The following is a 21,668-nucleotide window of genomic DNA, read 5'->3' as shown; positions in this document are numbered from 1 at the left end:
AAGCACAGGAAGGGCTCCCTAGTATTTTAAGGAGCATGAAATTGATTACCTTCTAAGTTGCATATGAATAAATGAAACATAGTACAGTAGATGATAATAACCTAGTTGGTCTGGAATGATTTGTGGACTTTTGATATTTCCCAAGATAACCATGTAGGACATCATGAAAAAGTGGCTTATGAATAAGAGGGCTAATCTGAAAGAATGAGTAAGGTGTCTTTATGGATACTGTGGGTACACTCAGGAGCATACAGTCATTCTGCTTTGTGTGTGCATTCGAACATGGATTACAGAGACTTTGCCTGCGGAAACTCACAAATCATCATTCCACAGCTAAGAAATTGTTCATGATCTTTTATCTGGGAACAATGACTGTTTTTTCTATTTTTTAAAGATGTATTTATTTACTTGAAAGTCAGATTTATACAGAGAGAGAAGAGAGGCAGAGAAAGAGAGAGAGAGGACTTCCATCCACTGGTTCACTCCTCAATTGGCTGCAACAACCAGAGCTGAGTCAATCCCAAGCCAGGAGCCAGGAGCTTCTTTCAGGTCTCCCACATGGGTGCAGGGGCCCAAGGACCTGGGCCATCTTCTACTGCTTTCCCAGGCCATAGCAGAGAGCTGAATCTGAAGAGGAGCAGCTGGGACTCAAACCAGCGTTCATATGGGATGCCAGCACTGCAGGTGGTGGCTTTACCTGCTATGCCACAGCGCTGGTTCCTCTTTTCTATTCTTTCATGCACCCCTAAGAAAATTTATTGGTTCTATGATGGAACAAAGAAAAGCTATAAAGGTCCTTACTCTCATTCTTCTCTTATACATTGTATTAAAGCTGCAGTGAACCCTAATATTTTACTTAGACTGTTGGAAGATAAGGAAGACATTTCTTAGATGTTGTGACTTTAATTTCAACTCCCTGTTTTATGTTCTCCTCTCCCCAACATATAAGAATCCTACTTCTCCCCACATATTGACGCAATTAGTGCCAGTAGCCTGTGTTGTGGAATACTTAAAGGAGCAAAACAAAAGAGAAATAAGGAAATAACATTGTGTATTTACACACAAGCACATATACACTGAGGGTCTAGATTCAAGATTTTCTGTGTATTAACATGTTTAATGCTAACAATAAACCTGTAAGATAATCCATGATTTCATTGCCATTTTTACAGATGAATGATCCTAGTAACAGAAAAGATAAGTAACTTGTCTCAAGGTTCAACATTGCAGAATTGAACATGCAACCTTAACTGTTATTCAAGACCAGAGATTTGGCCTATTCAGGATTTTAGGGCTATACCTAACATTATGTCTGACACAAAGCTGACTCTTAATCACATGTATATACACATATACTTTTATCTAATTTATTTCCTATCAAATTTATTTATGTAGAATCATAAAATCTAATACAAAATAGGGCTACTAAATAACAAAAAAATGAGTGTTATGGTAGGTCAGGAAGAGTAGAGTTTATGATAAACTGGAATTAAGAGAAAAAATGAATTGTGAAGGAGAAATAGTGTGATATTTAAAGGGGAGCTCATTGTTGGCCATGTATCCATGGTTAAAAGTCCTTCATGTTGGTGTTTCCTATGTGTGTGGCAAAAATAGAGAATAGATCTCTGGATATTAAAAGAGGAAAGAGCAGGGACCCAAAAATGAAGAGGAAAACTTTATTTCTGTCCTGTAGTTTCTTCAGTAGACCATATCTACTCCCATGTCTATCAAGTTTTTCTATTTTGTCCTAAATATGCATCAGCCAAGTGAGTAAGAAGTCTGGAAACTGCTCAAAAACATGACATATAAAATATGTTTTTCAGCTGATGCTCAAGTCTGTATTAAACTGAATGATGACTTTATTTTCAGCTTCATCTTTTCATGAACTTTTTAAGAGCTGTGCAGGTGCGTTTTTGCAGAACACATAATCAACATGAAGCATATGGGAGAAAGGAAACACTTGTGCAATGTTGCTGGGAATGTAAGTTACTATGGCCATTATGGAGTTTCCTTAAAAGACTAAAAATAGAACTCTACTATATGATCAAGCAATCTCACTTCTGGGAATACATCCAAAGTATTTGAAATCAATATGCCAAAGAGATCTGTACTCCCATATTTACTGCAGTACTATTCATAATAGCCAAGATAAGGAATCAACTGAATTGCCCGTCATCGGATGACTAAATAAAGTGTGTTGTATATACACACAATATAATAATGCAATCCTGTCATTTGGGACAACAAGAATACTTCTTGAGGACATTATGTTCAGTGAAATAAACCAGGCATGGAAAGACAAAGACCGCATGATCTTATTTATATGTGGAATCTAAAAAAAGATGAACTGATAGAAGTGCAGAGTACAGCGGTTATCAATGGCTGGGGTCAGAGGATGAGGAGTAAGCAAATGGAGAATTTCTGGGTCAAAGGGTACACAATATCAGGTGGATGGGAAGCATATGTTTTGAGATCTTTTGTTCAGCAGGGTGACTTTAATCAGTGGTTATTGTATGTTTCAAAACAATTAAAAGAATAAATTTTAAATGTATCATTACAAAAATGTTAAGTGAGGTGATAGACATCCTAATCTGGCTGATTTAAATTATTTCATATTGTATACATAAATCAAAACATCACTTTGTTCTCCGTAAATGTAATATAATTATGATTTGTCACTTAATGTGATATGAATAAAAAAGAAATTTGCAATATAAAATACTGCTTAAAAGGGTTGATTCTGGAGTCAGCTGGATTTGAATTATGGTCATGTCGGTAACAGTATCATTTCACTATAATTAAATCACCTAATCTTCCAATGTTTCCTTCTCTGAACAATGAGAATAATAAAATAATCCTTTTTCTACTGAAAAGGATTGCTTTAAAAATCAAATGTAAAACACTTTACTCCATTAAGTTCATAACAAATGTTAGCTATTGTTATATATTATTAATGCAGACTTCCCTTGTCTTTTGCTTTTATAGATATCATGACTTCATCGTAGTATCTCCTTCCAGAACTTTATTACCATATCAAGAAATAGTTTTTTCCCTTACAATTGAGAAAACTCTCAGAAATGTTCAATAATATCCATGTGGTCAAGCAGTGAGTGAAGTACCAATCGCACACATCTAAATCCACTGTGCTTTCCACTTTCTCATTATCCATGCCTTAGCTCAACGTCCTAGGAGTAGATATAATGGCATAATGGAATGGATTTCTAATTTCTTGAATTCCTTTACTTTCTGAAACATTTTTGGTAAGCTGAAAAAAAGATCATGTAAGCCTTAGTTTTTTACTGACATAATAGGCATAATAATAGTACATACTTAAAAAAAACTGTGAGGAATAAATGAATAAATGATAAAGGGCCTGGTACAGTGCTTGCCATATATTAAGTCTGCAAAAATTGAACTACTATTATAATCTATAACTTTGGGAATTGGTAGTTGATAAAAATGCTGTTATTGTTAAAAATGTTTTGACTTTGCCATTTAGCATTATAATACAATACTTTATATATAGTCCTCATAAGAAATCTAAGCATTCAGTTGGTTATTTTATATTCAATTTATATTCTTCAGATAGCTAATATAATGGGGAATGACTTCTGTAGTTGTGTAAAAATTATTTTTTTTTCAAATGAAGACATTTCATCACTGAGGACAACCTGGAAAACACATTATGATCTGAAAATAATTTCAGGGTTAGAATTCAAGCACATTTTCTTTCATCAGTAAGAGGATGAGCAAGTTATATGATTCTAAAATGATTCAATAGAATAAGAATAATCTGTTCAATAAATGGTGCTAGGAAGCTGTATTTCCACATGCAGAAGAATGAAATGTAACCTTTGTCTTCTACTATAATGAAGTCAAATGGATAAAAGACGTAAAGGCAAGACCAGAAAGTATAAAGTTTGAAGATGAGAACCTAAGGAAGAAGAACCTGGACACTGACATTGACACTTTTTTTTTTTGCACATTACATTAAAAACTCAGACTACAAAAACAAAAATTAATAAATAAGACTATCAGACTAAATGAGCATATCAGACTAAAACACTTCTCACAGGGAAGAAAATTATCAAGAAAATGACAGCCTATAAACAGAGGAAAAATATTTGCAAACAGTATATCTAATGATGTCTTTTATAGCAAGATACTATGTAAGATCCTCAGTTGGATTCAGTTATGATGTCTTTCTAGTTCTTTAATCTGGACCTATTCTGGAGTCTTTCCTTGTATTCATGGTATTGACATACTGCTAGTTACTTTACAGAATGTTCCTTGGTCATTAGGACAGGTTACTCAGAGTTGGCACTCTGTGACTAACTTATTACTTTTCAAACTTCTATCCATTAATTTCAGGTTCCTCTAACGATTTTTACCTGAATTGGATAAGGTTAAGGTATTTTCCAAATAATAATTTTCTAATCTCATCCTTCATATTTTGATTCTTAGTTGTCTTAACTTGGTAATGGGAGACAGAACAAAGATAAAATAATTTGCCTGCACAGCAATAAAATTAGAAAATGCTTAGAACCAGAAAGCAACCAGTGGACTGAGATTGAGAATGGTTGGTTGGTGACAACTGATAGAGTACTCGGTGAAGTGATTAATAGTAAGCAAGAGATTAAGAATCCAAAGTTCTAAGCATGTGAAGAATAAGCGCAATGACTAAAGTCCAAGCAAAGAGAAAGGAAATTTTACTCTGTGGCAAATACCTTGAAATATGTAAGGAAATTATTAGTGAACACCCATCAGGAAACACAGAATGTGGTTGAAGGGAAATACATGGTTCTGATAACTTGGGTTATATAAGGTATTATGAAGGCTTAGTATCTCCCTCTAAGTGCATCTAGAAGTCATGTAAGTAAGCACATGAATGACATAAAAGATTTCAAAGTTTTTCTTTTTTAGTAGCAAAAAGGTAAGAAGCAGATAAAATGAGAAATCTTTCTGCTTCTTGGCCTATTTTATAGCACCATTATTGAAGCTAATATTATCTCTCATTGGACTGCCATTGGTGCCTGAGTTGACTCCTTTCAAACTTCTTTATCCTGCTCTATGCTTCCAAATGACATGGTGCCTACTGACTGGGAGTGGCAGTTGAAATGTGGAGATGGAGAGGGCTATATGATCAGTTGTTGTGAGTTCGGAGTTGAGTTCGGCTGTCTAGAGGGAAGTATTCTAGCAGCCTAGAAGCAGGGAAGAGGGATTAGGAAGACTCAGGAGTAGAAAGGGTTTGAACGTGAGGAAAGATGGGTTCTTGGGTTACTTTGGATTGAATCAGGCTTATGGACCTGAGCATCTGAAATATTCCAGATGCACAGAGACGCATTTCTGCTGGTTGCCATGTAGCAAAGCCTGCTGGAAGGAGTTGTGATGGAGGCACTAGACAGAAAATTTAACAATTATTGACATGGGTTTGAAAGTTGAGCTTGACAGGGTTGGGAGATAGGGAGTGAATCAGGGGAGGTGTTGGGGAGACTTTCTATTTATTTGTTTGTTTGTTTATTTATTTATTTATTTTGACAGAGTTAGAGAGGTCTTCCTTTTTGCGTTGGTTCATCCCCCAAGTGGCCGCTGCGGCCAGCATGCTGCGGCTGGCGCGTTGTGCCGATCAGAAGCCAGGAGCCAGGTGCTTCCTCCTGGTCTCCCATGCGGGCTCAGGGCCCAAGCACTTGGGCCATCCTCCACTGCACTCGCGGGCCACAGCAGAGAGCTGGCCTGGAAGAGGGGCAACCGGGACAGAATCTGGTGCCCCAACCGGGACTAGAACCAGGGGTGCTGGCGCTGCAGGCGGAGGATTAGCCTAGTGAGCCGCAGCGCCAGTGGGGAGACTTATGACTGACACTTGCCAAATCTTATGGACCTTGATCTTTTTAAATAAAAAGAATTTTCATTGATGACAAGCTGTGCTGTCTCATTCTGTAATGCTGGCACTTACTGGTCCAACAACACAAACAGTCTACTTAAAGTTTTAATAAATTCACTGTATTGTGAATTATATTATTCACTTTTATTTATTACTTGCCTATAGCTTAGTCTTATATTCAGTGTGGATTAATGTCTTTAAGTTCTTCGATTTATGAAAATCCTAAACTCATATGGAGAGTTTATAATCTAATTATAGACCTTGGAGAGGCAATGCGGAAGAGATTATTACATTTGGTTGGGGGTTGTATTAGATGACTTCTAAGGACCTGTCCCGCTCAGACTCTATGATTTAATGAATATGGTATTATTTTCTATCAAAGAGTGAGCCAGGAAAGTATAAAGTGTTAAATGTAACCTAAAGGAAAGTTCAAGGACTTTAATAAAGATGTGTATAATGTGAACAATTCTTAAGCTTTTGATCATTCAGTAGAACTAACACTTACAAAGGTACAGATTTATAGTGGCTTTAAAGGCATATTTCAATTGAATGAATAAATTATAAAAAAGAAAATAATCTTATTAAGTTACATGATTGCAAAAGACAATGTCAGATTCTAATTTCTTTCCTAATTTTACATCACCTGATTAAGTTAAACATAAAATTGCCCAAAAATTGTGACCAAATTAGCATTTTTACCAACTTTACTAACTGAAATAGTGAAACAGTGATATACCTATTAAAGTAAGTGATGAAAAATAAACATATGGCATTTTTTGGGTGCAAAGTTATCTCTTCAGTTCCAAGTACTAATAATAAATTTTCCATTATTATAACAAATTTTCTTCCCCTAATAAATGACTAATGGCCTTGATATTTCAAATTAGGCTGCAACTGTGAAAAGAGACACAGAGAGGTGATCTCATAAGCCATCCAATAGTTATAATTAAATAAATATTATAAGCCTGTTCTTAAATATAAGTTTTCAGCATGTTTCAGTCAGGTGTGCCAAAGGACATCTGCTTGTTTACAAGGCTGTCTTAATTACATGTAACGCTGCAGACTAAACCAGGTACCTGTAACATGCCTAAGCTCAGGGTCACATTCAGAAAAATTTTTACGTCTCAGTACCAACATATTTCAGGATCTATTTAGCTAATATGCTGCAGAAATTAATTTATGCAGAGCATATGGTCTAACAAATGTTAAATGCAATTTCAGATGTTGGAGTATGTTTACAATCCTGGAAAGTTGTAAGTTCTTTCAGCGAATCCCGTGGAGAAAATAATTTAACAATTTTACTTCAAAAGTAAGGGAAATATTCTCAATATAAGGCAGGGTAAACATTGTTTCCCTATTCCAACAAAAGAAACTTGTCCCTTTCAAAATATTTACCAATACAAGAAATCTTGATCATAAATGATAATATGAAACATGTTAGCAGATTCTTTTTAGAGATTGGCTGTCATATATATATATATATATATACACACACACACATACATATATATATATATATTCAAACTTCAAAAATAAGCATGTGTTGAGTCATTTAACAAGTGTATATAAAAGTAAATCTGCTAATTTTCAAAACATTTATTTGTGAGGCAAAGAGACACAGAGAGCTTCCATTCCCTGGTTCACTCCCCAAATGCCTCCAATAGCTGGGGACTGAATCCAGGAGCCAGGAAATACAAACCTGATCCATATGGCCCACGTGGTGGCAGGAACTCAATTACTTGAGTCATCACCGCTGCATTAGCAGGAAACTCGAGTCAGGAGCTGGAGCAGGTATGGCAATATGGGATGCAGGCATATCCGCTGGTATACAGTGCTAGGCCAGACGCCGACCCCAGGTTTGCTATTTGTATGTAAACAAGTACTTTGTATATATAGCAAAGAAGAGATTAGTTATCTAAATTAGTTTACTAAGAGATTAGTTAATAGACACTGATACTATCCTCATATAGTTGATGGCTCCAGAACACTTCAATTTATACTTCAGGGTATTTTATTCATTGAATAATGCCAAAATATACGCCTGCCTTCCTCATGGTCACAAGGTAGCTTTGTCTGATAGTAGTGCTCTGTGAAATTATTTATGTTTAATAAGGGGTACCGTGATCCAGCTGTGAGTGTCTGCCCAGCTTCTGTCACTGCCAAAGCCTAGCTGATGCTGCAGGGGCTGCAGCCAGCTGTTGGGGGGCAGCTTGCCTTTTCTCCCATGAGATTGCATACACTTGGAACTGTGTGTTTCCTGACAGTGTAATTTCATGTGTGATAGGATTGTTTTCCAGCTATCCATCTTGCTTCCATATCTCATTAGTTCCTGTCCCCATCTGTAGTTTGTAAACTCCACAGAGACCATAGCCCCCTTTTCTTTTTTTGAAGAGCCACATCTATCCTAATTCCTGGTACCACTCTTTGATACCGAGTAATAACTAATATTTATCAAAGTTTCACTATATGCCGGTTATGATTCTGAGGATGTTACATCATTAACCCCCTAATGTGCACAGAAACACTCAGAGGTGAGTACAGCCTACTAATATCTCCGTTTTATAAACAAGGGAATTGAAGGATAGAGAACTTAGGCAGCAGGCCAAGTTCACACAGGTAGTGAATGACAGATCCAGACTGCTAAAGATGACGTTTGACTAAAACTTCCCTGCCTCTTCATTGCTGTCGTATGTTCAATACATATATATGTTGACTACGTGATAAATGAATGAATAGGAATAATTTGGTTATTGTGAATATTTTCATGAAAACCGATGACTTTTGACACTGGGTGTGAACCAGGGATGAAAGTGACAGAAATATTATTGTGAGGTTCTATGAAAACATTTTCAGTAAGATCTCTTGGAGGGGATGGGGTAAGGGGCCTAGAATAGGCCAAATTCTGAATGTACGTAAATAAAGTGTTAAATGTAAAACAGAAGTAAGTGTGATGCACACAGCAGGCTTAGAAATGTGTTTACAAATCTGAAGAGGCAGATACCATGACAGGTGTTAATGTATCACATCTAAGATCCACGTGGAAGGAACAGCCTCCTGCAAGAGAATAAATGCGTAGGCAAGAACATGTACGGGAGCACAGCAGTGGTGGATGGGAGGAATAGGCAGCCATGACAGTGCATAGTGCATCTTGACAGCCTTAATTGTGTTTCAGGAGCATGAACCCCAAGAGCCCATTTTTCCTTTAACATTTTAACCAAATCTGTGATATCACAGACCATAAAGGATGTTATTCAAATCAACCTTAAGTATGATTGAATGTTATGTCAGAGTTCTGATGCTTAGAATCTGTCAGAGGAGCAGAGATTCTTGTCCATGAAACCAACAGAATTTCAAGGAGGTGCCTAAACTTTTGAACTGACTTGCTAATGCTACAAAAAAAGGGTGCATAATCCTCTTGAAACTCCTATAGTTTGTGTGTTGCTGTTAGTCATTGCTCCTTGTGATTATGTATTCCTAGGTTGACTTAGCGTGTAATTGTGGTGTCTGCTGCAAAAACAAGATCCAGCTATTATTCATTTTCATTTTGTTAAGAGAAAAAAAAAAGGTTGCTGATAATGCCATGCCACATTTGATGTCTCTCTCCATATATTTTTCCTTAAATATTGACAGAAATAAGATGAGTCAGAGCAAGCAGTCACCCTTTATACCAGAAGAGGAATCATACTGGACATTTTTCATTCTACATCACTCATTCAGCTCTATCTTGCGGAGGCTGAGGATATCATGAAGTAATACGTGTTCAGTTCTTGGCCTGCTTCTCATCCTCTCATCTTTCGCACAGTGTACATAATGAGATGGGCTGGACATTGTTTGCAATCTAACAAGATGAGGAAGTTGCACAGTGAGTTTAGATAAAGTGATAAATATGCAATTAAATGAATGATCCTGTTATGAAAGAAGTGCAAAATAAATGTAGGCACGTTTTTGTTATGCTGATAGATTTTATTAAGTTTCTTATTGACATTTGTTAAAAACAAGAATCTGAGGGGTTGACATTTGGCCTTGCTGTTAGGATGCCAGTCCTATTCTAGCACCTGAGTACTCCACTCCCCATTCTGATTTGCTCTTAATGTGCACCCTGGGAGGCCACAGGTGGTAGTTTACTGGCCGAGTCTCTGGGGCCTACACAGGAAACCTGGATTGAGTTCCTGGATCTCTGCTTTGGGCTGGCCCAGCCCTGATCATTGCAGGAGTCAGGCCTTCCAGGGGTAAGCAGAGAGATGGGAGCTCTGTCTGTTTCTATCTCTTTGCCTCTCAAACAAACAAAACAAAAATTATAAAAATAGAGTTTAGGTTTAAAAAAATTAAACAAGAATCTGTAATGTAAATTGAGTTCTGAATGGGTGTTTCCTGGCACATGTAGCATGTTTCACAAAAAGTTTTTAATTCACTTATTTATTTGTAAATAAGCAGTATTAGATTTTTCCTTTATAAAAATGCTAGAATTTATGAGGCCAGAGTGCTATTAGGACATTTGCCATTCTATGGGTCTGCTGTGTATCTCACTTCCCATGTTGGGTCATTCTCTCCCTTTTTGATTCTATCAGCTAGTATTTGCAGACACTATTCTTGTTTATGTGATCCCTTTGGTTCTTAGTCCTATCATTACGATCAATTGTGAACAGAAATAGATCATTGGGACTAGTGAGATGGCATTGGTACATGCCACCTCGATGGGATTGAATTCGAATCCCCTGGTATGTTTCTAACTCTACCGTTTGAGGTAAGTCAGCTTGAGCATGTCCTGAATTGCACATCTCTTCCCTCTCTTATTCCCACTCTTACATTTAACAGCGATCACTTTTCAGTTAAGTTTCAGCACTTAAGAAGAATTGTGTATTGATTACAGTATTCAACCAAAAGTATTAAGCCTCATAATCAGCCCTTAAGGCATGCGGATCCGGCTGAAATGCCCATGAGAGTATTTCAGGCGTGGAAAGCCAAGACACTCTGAGGGGGGAAAAAACCTAAATGAAAGATCTCCACTAGTGAGATCCCAGTGGAAAGAATGGGTCATCAAAGAAGGAGGTACCTTTCTCTGAAGGGAGGAGAGAATTTCCACTTTGACCATGGCCTTGTCTAAAAATGATCAGAGTCAGTGAACTCAGGGGGCTTCCATAGCCTTGGCAGCTCATGACAAGAGCCTAGGGTGATTACTGAGGCCATAAACAAAAGTGTCAATTTGTTAAGTCAACAACAGGAGTCACTGTGCACTTACTCCTCATGGAGGATCTTTGTCCTTAGTGTGCTGTACATTGAGATTTAATGCTATAACTAGAACTCAAACAGTATTTTTCCCTTTATGTTTCTGTGTGGGAGCCAACTGTTGAAATCTTTACTTAATGTATGCTAAACTGATCTTCTGTATATAAAGAGAATTGAAAATGAATCTTGATGTGAATGGAAGGGGAGAGGGAGTGGATAAGGGGAGGGTTGCGGGTGGGAGGGATGTTATGGGGGGGAAGCCATTGTAATCCATAAGCTGTACTTTGGAAATTTATATTCATTAAATAAAAGTTAAAAAACAAAAAAAAAATGCTAGAATTTGTGGGAAATTTGTCTTTTTTTTAAAGAGTCATTTTTTATTTGTTTGAAAGACAGAGTTACAGAGAGAGGTAGAGACAGAGAGAGAGGTCTTCCATCCACTGGTTCACTCCCCAGATAGCTGCAACTGCTGGAGCTGCGCCGATCTGAAGCCAGGAGCCAGGAGCTTCTTCCGGGTCTCCCACATGGGTCCAGGGGCCCAAGCACTTGAGCCATCTTCTACTGCTTTCCCAGGGCATAGCAGAGAACTGGATCGGAAGAGGAGCAGCCGGGACTAGAACCGGTGCCCATATGGTATGCCAGCGTTTCAGGCCAGGGCTATAACCCTCTGCGCCACAGCACTGGCCCCGGGAAATTTGTTTTAAATGCTATGTATTGTATACATATCAAATATAATAAAATATAAAAATATACACACACACACTCAATACCAGTAACATAATGTAGAACTCAGATGCTGATGTTCATCTGGTTTCGTTCATTATATATTTCAGAAAGTTATTTATATATGAATAGAAGTATATAGTCTGGGTAGCAATACATAATATCACCTAATGGGGTTTTAGAATTCTGAATCTTATAAACAGTTGATTGAAAAAGCCATTTAACCTAAACCCTGTAATGAAAACAGTAGACAAAAGATTATGAGAAGCTAAAATGGAGACCCCTTGGGTACTCAAGATTTTTCCCTAGTCTTCGATATTTGAAATAGCTATAAATATATGACTAAAAGGAGGGTTTCTGTTTTAGTCACATCTACGTATATATATTACATGCCAAACTTAGCTCATTCCTTTTATTTTTCTGATAAGACACTTGTTCCTAATAATTACTGTGGAATAGTAATATAAATTAGGTTGTGTATTTGCTCAAGACTTGGCCTTTTAGAGGTCTTCACTGGTAAATGCTTCCAATAGTTGGTGCTCTGCTTCCCTTGAGAAATACACCCATGGCTGTGATCGCAGAGGTGGCAGCTGTCTTTCTAGCATCTGTTGCTGCCTTGTCTGTGTTCTCTTGCTGCTGGAGTCCTCTTGGGTGCAGTTAGCTGCCCTTTGTCTGCTGGCTTGGAGAGAAATGTTTTCAATTCTTTGTGACAGTTACTTCCTCCTTGGATGCGGCTCAAACAAAGTTTAATTCTTTTGCACAAGGATGGCATTTCCTCTATAAGATCATTTAACATCCCCTCAGCTTTATTATTCTTCACACAAGTATAACTCACAAGGAATATACATTTTTCTAAAAGAATCCTTTGATTAGTTTGGATTTCTTTCAAGTGAGTATATTTTCTCAACATAGCCTGATGATTGAAAATGGTTAACCACTGAAAATAGTCTAGTGTTTGATTTTTCCCACTCTTTAAGCTGTGATATATTTTTGTGAGAGGGAATTAAAAGAAAATGTTAACTTCTATATTCATTTAAAGAAATTGTTATAATTGTTTTTAGTGAAACTTGAATCATTTTTAGTAGCAGCAAATAACTGATAAAGACATCAATAGAGTCACTTTAACTTTCTCCACAAAATTAAATAGTACTTAACACAATCACCATCATAGACTTTCTCATTTTATAAAATTTAGCTATGTTAATACAATCACTACCAAAGACATCCTTGTCAACATTAGAGACAAATCCACACTTTATTGGACATGAGATACAGAGAGTATTAGGCATAGAGCTAAAAAACTAGAACCTTCTCATAGCTCTTCTGCTATCTTGTGACGTTAGATCATCTGCTTAACCATTTTAATTTATATTTTCCTCAAATGTAAAACAAATAGGTTGATTTATTATGAAAAAAATCTGTGCATATTATAGAGTCCTAAGTTAAACCATATTTTAAATGCACTAAGATGGATATATATTTTTTTTTTCTAAAGGGCTCACATATTTATTACTGAACCAGCCCACTGGTCACAGCCCTAATCAAACATGTCCAGCTGTCCAGATGATGGTGACATTTTCAGCTTGATGTGGTGATAGTGACATTGAGACAGAAGAAATGAGCACGCCATTCAAGTGCAATTCCTTATAGACCCAGTTTGGTTCTTCTCCAATGTCTCCTCTTGGAGTTATACCTGATTTTATTACCAGTTTTCATCCGAATCCATTGCGGAATGGGGCGGTTTTGTTTTTGTTTTTTGGCCAGGAACCTCTTGATTCTGAAGGTCTTGTGAGAAGACATGGCGAGGAAGAGTCAGGAACACCCACCATGATGGCGGAGGAAAGGAGAAAAAGCAAGATGGATATATTTTTAAAGTTATTATTTATTTGAGGAGCAGAGAGGAAGGGACAGGAAAGGGGAGGCAGGAGAGAGAGGGAGGGACAGAGAAAGGCCTAGGGAGCACTCCCATCTGTAGATACTCTTCCCAAATAGCTGCATGACCAGAATGGGGCTGATGGAAGCTCTGAGCCCGAAATTCAGTCCAGGTATCCCATGTAGGTGGTTGTAACCCAACCACTTAAGTTTTCACCATTGCCTCCATGTTCTGCATTAGTGGGAAGTGTGTGTCAGCAGCCAGATCTAAGTGTTGAACCCAGGCACTCCCCCTATGGGACAGGAGCATCTTAGCTGCTAGGTCACATGGCTACCCCTAAGCAGATAGCTTCTTAAGGGTCCATATTAAAATAAATATGTAAGGATGGAAATTATTTTGGATTATGTGTAATGACTAATTTTTACCCAACCCTTCAACATATGTGGTTATTAGAATTTCGTAGTACTATTTTGAGATCCATAGTGTTTATATATCTAAAGGTACTTAATACCTATATATTAGGTGACATAATTTTAGAGTTGGAAGTGACTCAACATATTATTAAAATGCTTTTCCTTTACATTTTCATTTACAAAAACGAGGCCTAGAGAAGTTATATGACTTGCCAAAGGTAATGTATTTAATAAGGAAAACTGAACATTTAAGAAGAGTTTAAGCAATTATCCTAGCCCCGTAGGTCAAATTAAATTTTATCAAAAGATCAGACATATGAAACTCTTAAGCACTGATTCTAGCTACACGTAGAGATTTATTTTAATACTTGAGCACTGTGTGTGTGGTTATAATTTGAAGGACTGACAACACATTTGTGTATACGTGAAAAAAATACTGATTTTGTGCTGGTATTGCCATTTGAGCATTTTAAAATGAAAGTGTCTCCCCGACATAATGAAAACTAAGACATAATTTAGGTGTTACTTTTCATATTATGTTGACTTAAAATTATTTCCAAATAGCTAATGTTTATATTTACTCTACTTATTAACTCAATATATTTGCAATCTGTCTTTATAAGAACTCTTCCTTACATTAATAAGCACATGTCTTCTAATCTTAGTTACAAAAGCATATCCTTTTTCCAGCAAACACCGTGTTTTTTCTATTTTGCCTCCATTTACCTAAAACTTTAAAATTTTAAAAAAATTATGCTTTTCATGTAATTTAGTTTAACAATTAAGTTTCAGTGTTCCTAGCTTTCTAAGGGAAATTACTGCAGGACTTACACTATGATATTTAGGCTAGAATTACATATTTCCACTTGTTTTTGTAAATAAATATTTGGTACCAGAATGAAAAAGCATGCAGAATATCAAGTAAATTTAATTTTCAAATCAAATAGTTCAACATGAATTTATATCATTACTGGTAGGGTTATTTATATGATTATAATATACTTGAATATCATTTTTGATCTGATGCTTTCTCTTAATCCACAGTTCTCTCCATGCCTCTTGGATCTTGATCAAGTATATGAGGAGTCTAAGATGATCCTAGTAGCTGTTGGGATGTTTTTATTGGTAGAAGTTGGACGTTGTGTAATTTTGCTAAGTATATGTAGATACAGAGAGGGTATACTTCCTCTTTGATCCTAATAATTATGGAAAATAAGGAAAATTTTATGTTTTTTTAAAGATTTTGTCCATAAATGTTAAATATTAGTATTTACTAAAGAGGTAAGTTTTGAAAAAGAAATATCATATGCAATTTAAATTTCAATGATTGTCTTGTATTAATGGAGAGAGATCACTGAATTGTTCAGTATGCACTATAATTTATTATTTTGTAAGAACACAAAACTATGATCATAGCAGAATACCATCATTATCAGCTCTGAAAAAAATACAAGATTTCGTACACAATACCTTAGTGAAGATACATTATTTTGTTAATGCATCTGGCCTCCTGTGATGCCAGTTTCTGCCATTTTTACCATTGAATACTGATCATCCCTTCTGGGGAAGAATTTAAAGAGGACTAGTGCTTATTTTGAAAATCTTACAGGCATTTAATATAATTTTATGTGTTCAGTGACTGTAATTATCGCAGATCTCAAATTGTCTCTTATGCCATATGTTACATACAAATGCAGAGGTGCCAGTTTGCACAAACAGTAATCTTATTTGCTTTGGGAAAGAAAACATTGTGGTAAGCAAACTTATCAAATAGGTTAAACATGATCTAATTATGTGAAGCAGGTTAATCTAGAGTTTGGGAATTCATTGGTGAATAAAAAAAAAAAAAAAAAAAAAAGAAAGAAAGAAAGGCTTGTTTGTTTGAAAGAGCCACAGAGAGAGAGGGAGACAGAGAGGGATCTGTCATTTGTTGGTTTATTCCCCAAATGCCCACAACATCCGGGGCTGGGCCAGACTGAAGCCAGGAACTCTATCCCTGTCTTCCATGTGCATGGTAGAGGCCCAAGTATTTAGGCTCTTACCCTCTGCATTTCCAGGTGCGTTAGCAGGAAGATAATTCAAAAGCCAAGTATCCAAGGCTTCAATCAGTTCTCCCATATGGGATACTGGCATTACAAGTGTCGGCTTAACCTACTGGGCTTGCAAAATGCTGGCATAGTTTTCAATTTTTAATGTGCTATAAAGTGTCCCTGATTTATTGACATTAGCAAAGAAGGGCTAGCAATGATGTTTGAAATGCATTTTACTTTTTTTTTTAACTTTTTTTTTTTGGTATTGCTTAGCCTTTTGTTTTAGACATGATAGGTCCCTGTAAGTGTGTGGTGTTGTGCTTTCTAAGTAACCACATCAAGGAAAGATTATACAGATTAAGAGGAAGGGTTCATCTTTTTCAAACATAACGTTTCTATTCTAAATGAAAAAAAAAAGATCCTTTGCTCTTTTAGCTTATTTATTCAAGAGGAAATTGTTTACCAGTTCCACAAAGTGGTAAGTTCTATAGCTTTTTTGAGCCTTGGATTCTTATCTGTGGAATTTGTAATAAAGGCCTTTTGTGAAGATTGTTAATAGATATTCATAGTCCTGAATTTCTTTCCTTCCCCAACTCTGTCTTTGGATATTTGATTTTCTCTGCATCTCTGAACCATTTTCTTACATATTTGAAGTATTTTATTTGTTAAGCAGAGAGAAGGAGGGAGGGGGGAGGGAGGGAGGAAGGGAAAGAGAGAGAGAGAGAGACACTAATAAAACAATAGCACAACAGACACAGAAAAGACAGCTCTCATTTATTTGTTCACTACCCAGATGTCCACAAAGGCTGGGAAAGGGGTGGCCTAACCGATTCAAGTGTCCCATGTGGGTGGCAAAACCCAAGTACTAGAGCCATGACTGCTGCCTCCCAGGCGCTGCATTAGTAGGAAGTTGCAGGTAGGCACCAAAGCCAGGTCCTCAAGTGAGGAAGGAGGGCAATGCAATTGCTGAACTAAATGCCTTGCCCTTAAGTATGATTTGTTGGCTTAGGTCGCATGTCAATTTAGCAGCTGTCTTAAGTTTTAGGGACAAATATATATATAAGTATATATATATATCCTTCTAGATTAATAAATAGTAGCTCTTACTACAAATCCTCTTGTTTTGTTTTTCAGAATGTAAAGGTTGTTATGTGAAGCAAAATAAGGAGTCATATGATATAGTTACTTGTGGTTCATGACAGCGTTCACTCTTTAGGGCATAATTGTGTCCTCACAAAATCAGCTTTCACAGTTAGCACTGTGATCGATTAAATGATGTGATGCAAATGTTAGATATAAAATTAAACTATTCCAATCCACAAACCCTCAGTGCTAAATTATATTCGTAGTAGCACAATAGATTTGATGGTCATTGATTTTTCTTAAATCTATTAATTATTTGAAAGTCAGGGTTACAAAGAGAAAGATCTATCTTCCATCCTCTGGTTTATTTCCCACATGGCCACAGTGGCTGGAGCTGGGCCAGGCTGAACCCAGGAGCCAGGAGCTTCTTCTTGGTCTCTCATGTGGATGGCAGGGGTCCAAACACTTGGGCCAACCTCCCCTGTTTTCCTGGGCCATTTGCAGGGAGCTGGATTGGAAGTGAAACAGCTGGGACAGAACCAGCATCCACATGGATGTTGGTCTTGCAGGAGACAGCTTTACCTGCTGTGCAACAACGCTGGCTCCGATGTTCATTAATGTTTAACAAGAAAGCCCCTTTTTCCGCCAGTATTATTTTCCTGCATTATTAGTCTGTTTCTCCAATGTGTCACAAGCATAAGACCTTTGAGATTTAGTAGATGATGATAGGCACTATTTTAAGTGCTTTTAATGTGTAAGGTCATTTCATATTTGTGATAACCTAATGGGATTGGTAACTAGTATCTCCATATATAGATCAGAAAACTGAGGTACCAATAAATTAATAAACTCGCTCAAGGTTACTGAATGGCTGAACCAAGGTTTGAAGATAGCAATGTGGTGCCAGACTCTAAATGCTTAATTCATATTCTATATCACTTTTATCACTTCCATTATACTTTAAGCTCATATGTGGAAACAAATGGGCTGCCCTTATACTTTTGCTGGTTTTTTTTTCTAATAGTTTTAATGCATTATCCCTGAATGATGAGTTTTTGTAAAATTATTTTTTAAAGATGTATTTATTTGAATGACAGAGAGAGACGAGAGACAAGAGACAGAGACAGGTCTACCGTTAATTCACTCCCAAATGGCCACCACGGCCTGAATTGGACTGATCTGAAGCCAGGAAACAAGAGCTTCTTCCAGGTCTCTGTGGGTACAGAGGCCCAAGCACTTGGGCCATCTTGCACAGCTCTCTCAGCAGCATTAGCAGGGAACTGGATTGGAAGTGGAGCAGCCGGAACTCCAACTGGCACCCATGTGGGATGCCTGTGCTGCAGGTATAAGCTATACCTGTTATACCACAGGGCTGGCTCTGTTTTTCTGATTCCATGAGAATAGATGGGCAAATAGGTGATACTGATGGTCTAGTCTTTGGCATATAAGAGAAATGTTTTTTAATACATTGACAATAATCTAGAAGTCACTAAGTCTCCATCATGCTAAGGTCACTTTGTTAATTCTGTATTCACATCAAATAATTCATTTGAATAACACATTTTTTTCTACTGTAACACAGAAGATTATTTTAATGCACATTTTATATAAAGCTATCATTTAATTCCATTTTCCACAAGCTTTTTTTTTTTAAGATTTTATGTATTTGAGAGGCAGAGTTACAGATAGAGAGAGGGAGACACAGAGAGAAGGGTCTTCCATCCGCTGGTTCACTCCCCAAATGGCTGTAGCAGCTGGAGCTGTGCTGATCCGAAGTAGGAGCCAGGAGCTTCTTCTGGGTCTCCAACTTATGTGTAGGGTCCTAAGGACTTGGGCCATCTTCTGCTTTCCCAGGCCATAGCAGAGAGCTGGATTGGAAGTGGAGCAGCTGGGACTCGAACCAGCACCCATAAGGGATGCCGTCACCACAGGCTGAGGCTTAGCCTACTGCCCCACAGCACTGGCCCTTTTAATGTACTCTTTTCAGGGAAGTAATGACACCATAAAAAAAAGTGCTGAGGAACTTAATTATATTGTGTGAAAATTTGGTGGATGATATCAATGAATTGTTTCTGAAATCTGAATTGAACTCTGGCTCATTTGTCAGATAATGTAAAGCTTCATTCTCTCTCATGCATGTGGTCTTAAATCTGCCCTGTGGTTTTAATTTTGTCAGTGGCTATTTAGCATCTCACTGAATTTCTTTTTCTTTCTTTCTTTCTTTTTTTTTTTTTTTTTGACAGGCAGAGTTAGACAGTGAGTGAGAGAGAGAGAGAAAGAGAGAAAGGTCTTCCTTCCGTTGGTTCACCCCCAAATGGCCGCTACAGCCGGCACACTGCGCCAATCCAAAGCCAGGAGCCAGGTGCTTCTCCTGGTCTCCCATGGGGTGCAGGGCCCAAGCACTTGGGCCATCCTCCACTGCACTCCCGGGCCACAGCAGAGAGTTGGACTGGAAGAGGAGCGACCAAGACAGAATACGGCACCCTGACAGGGACTAGAACCCGGTGTGCTGGCGCCGCAGGTGGAGGATTAGCTTAGTGAGCCATGGCACCGGCCATGAATTTCATTCTTATACCATCAGAGGAAATAATAAAGACAATAAAGGTCAGGTGTCTATTGACTAGGAATTTATTATTTTTTCCAGTATCCTATGGTTTTTTCCTACCAAGTTGAATAGAATTACAAAAATGGATTTATGGCTCCATGTAATTTCTGTGTGTCATGAGCATTCCATTAGTATTAAAAAATGTAGTAGATGTCTCCACATCATAGAGTTTTGAATATATTTATAGCTACACTGAGATTGAAGTGATATTAAAGATGTGCAATTCAGTATGCTTTTTTTTGCTCTGTTAAGTGAGTGTATGTTCTGGGTATGAGAAAATTCCATGTCTTTAAGAAGAGCTAAAAAAAAAATAGAGCTATATCCATGGCAACAGCATAGCACCCGGACAAAAGGGAGCCAGGGTGTAGTGTCTCCATAGCTGCATGGCAACAGCACAGTCCAGCAGAAGGGGAAAGAAAGTTGTCAATCAATACTGTGGTGGGTTTTTTTTTTTAATGGATTATAGTGAGCTATCAATGGGCTTGTTTATGTCTTTGTTGCATTTTTCTGTCTCACATCATATTTGTGATTCTAATTTAAAAGAATAGTTGAAAACATTTAGGGGCATGGTATATTATTAGTAAATTTCCACTGAAAGTTTCTGTCAACACAGGTCTGTGGGGGCTGGCGCTGGGGTGTAGTGGGTAAAGCTGCCGCCTGCAGTGCTTGCATCCCCTATGGGTGCTGGTTCGAGTCCCAGTGCTCCACTTCCGATCCAGCTCCCTGCTATGCCCTGGGAAAGCAGTAGAAGATGGCCCAGGTCCTTGGGCCCCTGCACCCATGTGGGAGACCTGGAAGAAGCTCCTGGCTCCTGGCTTTGGATTGACTCAGCTTTGGCTGTTGCAGCCAATTGGGAGTGAACTTGTGGATTAAAGACCTCTCTCTCTCTCTGCCTCTCCTCTCTCTGTGTAACTCTGAGTTTTAAATAAATTAATCGATCTTAAAAGAAAATACAGCTGTGTGATGCTGGAAACTGAAAGGATATTATCAGAACATAAAATAGCCTGTATCATTTATTAGTTGCATACATTTGGAGGGATTGAAATATATCTGCTAAAATGAGCTGACTTTTATATTTACAAAGACATACCCTTATTTTATAATTATTTTTATGTTTCTAATATAATGCAAGTGTGTATATTTAATTTATTTGAAAGGGAGAGAGAGTATGTGTGTGTCACACAGAGGGACAGAAAGGGGTTGCTTATCTGCTGGTTCACTCCCCAGATGCCCACAACAGCTCAAACTGGAGACCAGTACCCGATCCATGTCTGCCACATGGGTGACAGGGATCCAAGTACCTGAACTATCACTGCTACCTCCCAGAGTGGGAGTTAGCAAGAAGTTGGCTGGAGAGCAGAGCCAGGGCTTGAGCCCTGGCACTTCCATGGGGTAGTTGTGTTTTAGCCATTGCTCTGAATGCCTGCAGCTATGGAATTGTATATATGCATGGATGGATATTTATAAAATATATGACATAAAATATCACTGCTGCACATTTCTTCTGCATTTCCTTCATATATTTTGGACATTGTAGAAGATAGATATAAGCATTGTTAGTGTTACAGAAAATCATAATAAATATTAACCTTTATTTTTTATATTATTTACTTTCATCTACTTGCAAGAATGACAAAGAGACATGGAGAAATCTTCCATCTGGGGTGTTTATTCCTCAAACACCTGCAACAACGAGGCCTGGGCCAGGCAGAAGCAAGGAGCCCAAAACTCCATCCAGGTCTCCTCCCTCCTTTGGGCAGAGACCCAAAGCATTTGAGCCATCATGTGCTATCTCCGAGGGTGCGTTAACAGGAAGCTGGATTGGAAGCAGAGT

The 21,668-nt window shown here is 37.6% G+C and overlaps 2 protein-coding genes across 4 annotated transcripts in view; one reads left to right on the top strand and one right to left on the bottom strand.

Annotated features, from left to right (window-relative positions):
- GRID2 (glutamate ionotropic receptor delta type subunit 2) overlaps nucleotides 1–21,668 on the top strand; it is a 1,603,946-nt gene that overhangs the window by 58,961 nt on the left and 1,523,317 nt on the right. The gene's annotated exons all lie outside the window — the stretch shown is intronic.
- LOC108178108 (large ribosomal subunit protein eL39) lies at nucleotides 13,335–13,671 on the bottom strand. The gene has a single exon (XM_017347405.4). The coding sequence runs from the start codon at nucleotides 13,628–13,630 to the stop codon at nucleotides 13,475–13,477; it is 156 nt and encodes a 51-aa protein (XP_017202894.3). The 5' UTR covers nucleotides 13,631–13,671; the 3' UTR covers nucleotides 13,335–13,474.

This window comes from Oryctolagus cuniculus, chromosome 8, assembly GCF_051225735.1.
Source record: "Oryctolagus cuniculus isolate XC-2025 breed Fujian yellow rabbit chromosome 8, ASM5122573v1, whole genome shotgun sequence".
In the NCBI taxonomy this organism is placed as follows: domain Eukaryota; kingdom Metazoa; phylum Chordata; class Mammalia; order Lagomorpha; family Leporidae; genus Oryctolagus; species Oryctolagus cuniculus.
The sequence above is the reverse complement of the archived record's forward strand: the minus strand, read 5'-3'. Positions and strand labels throughout refer to the sequence as shown.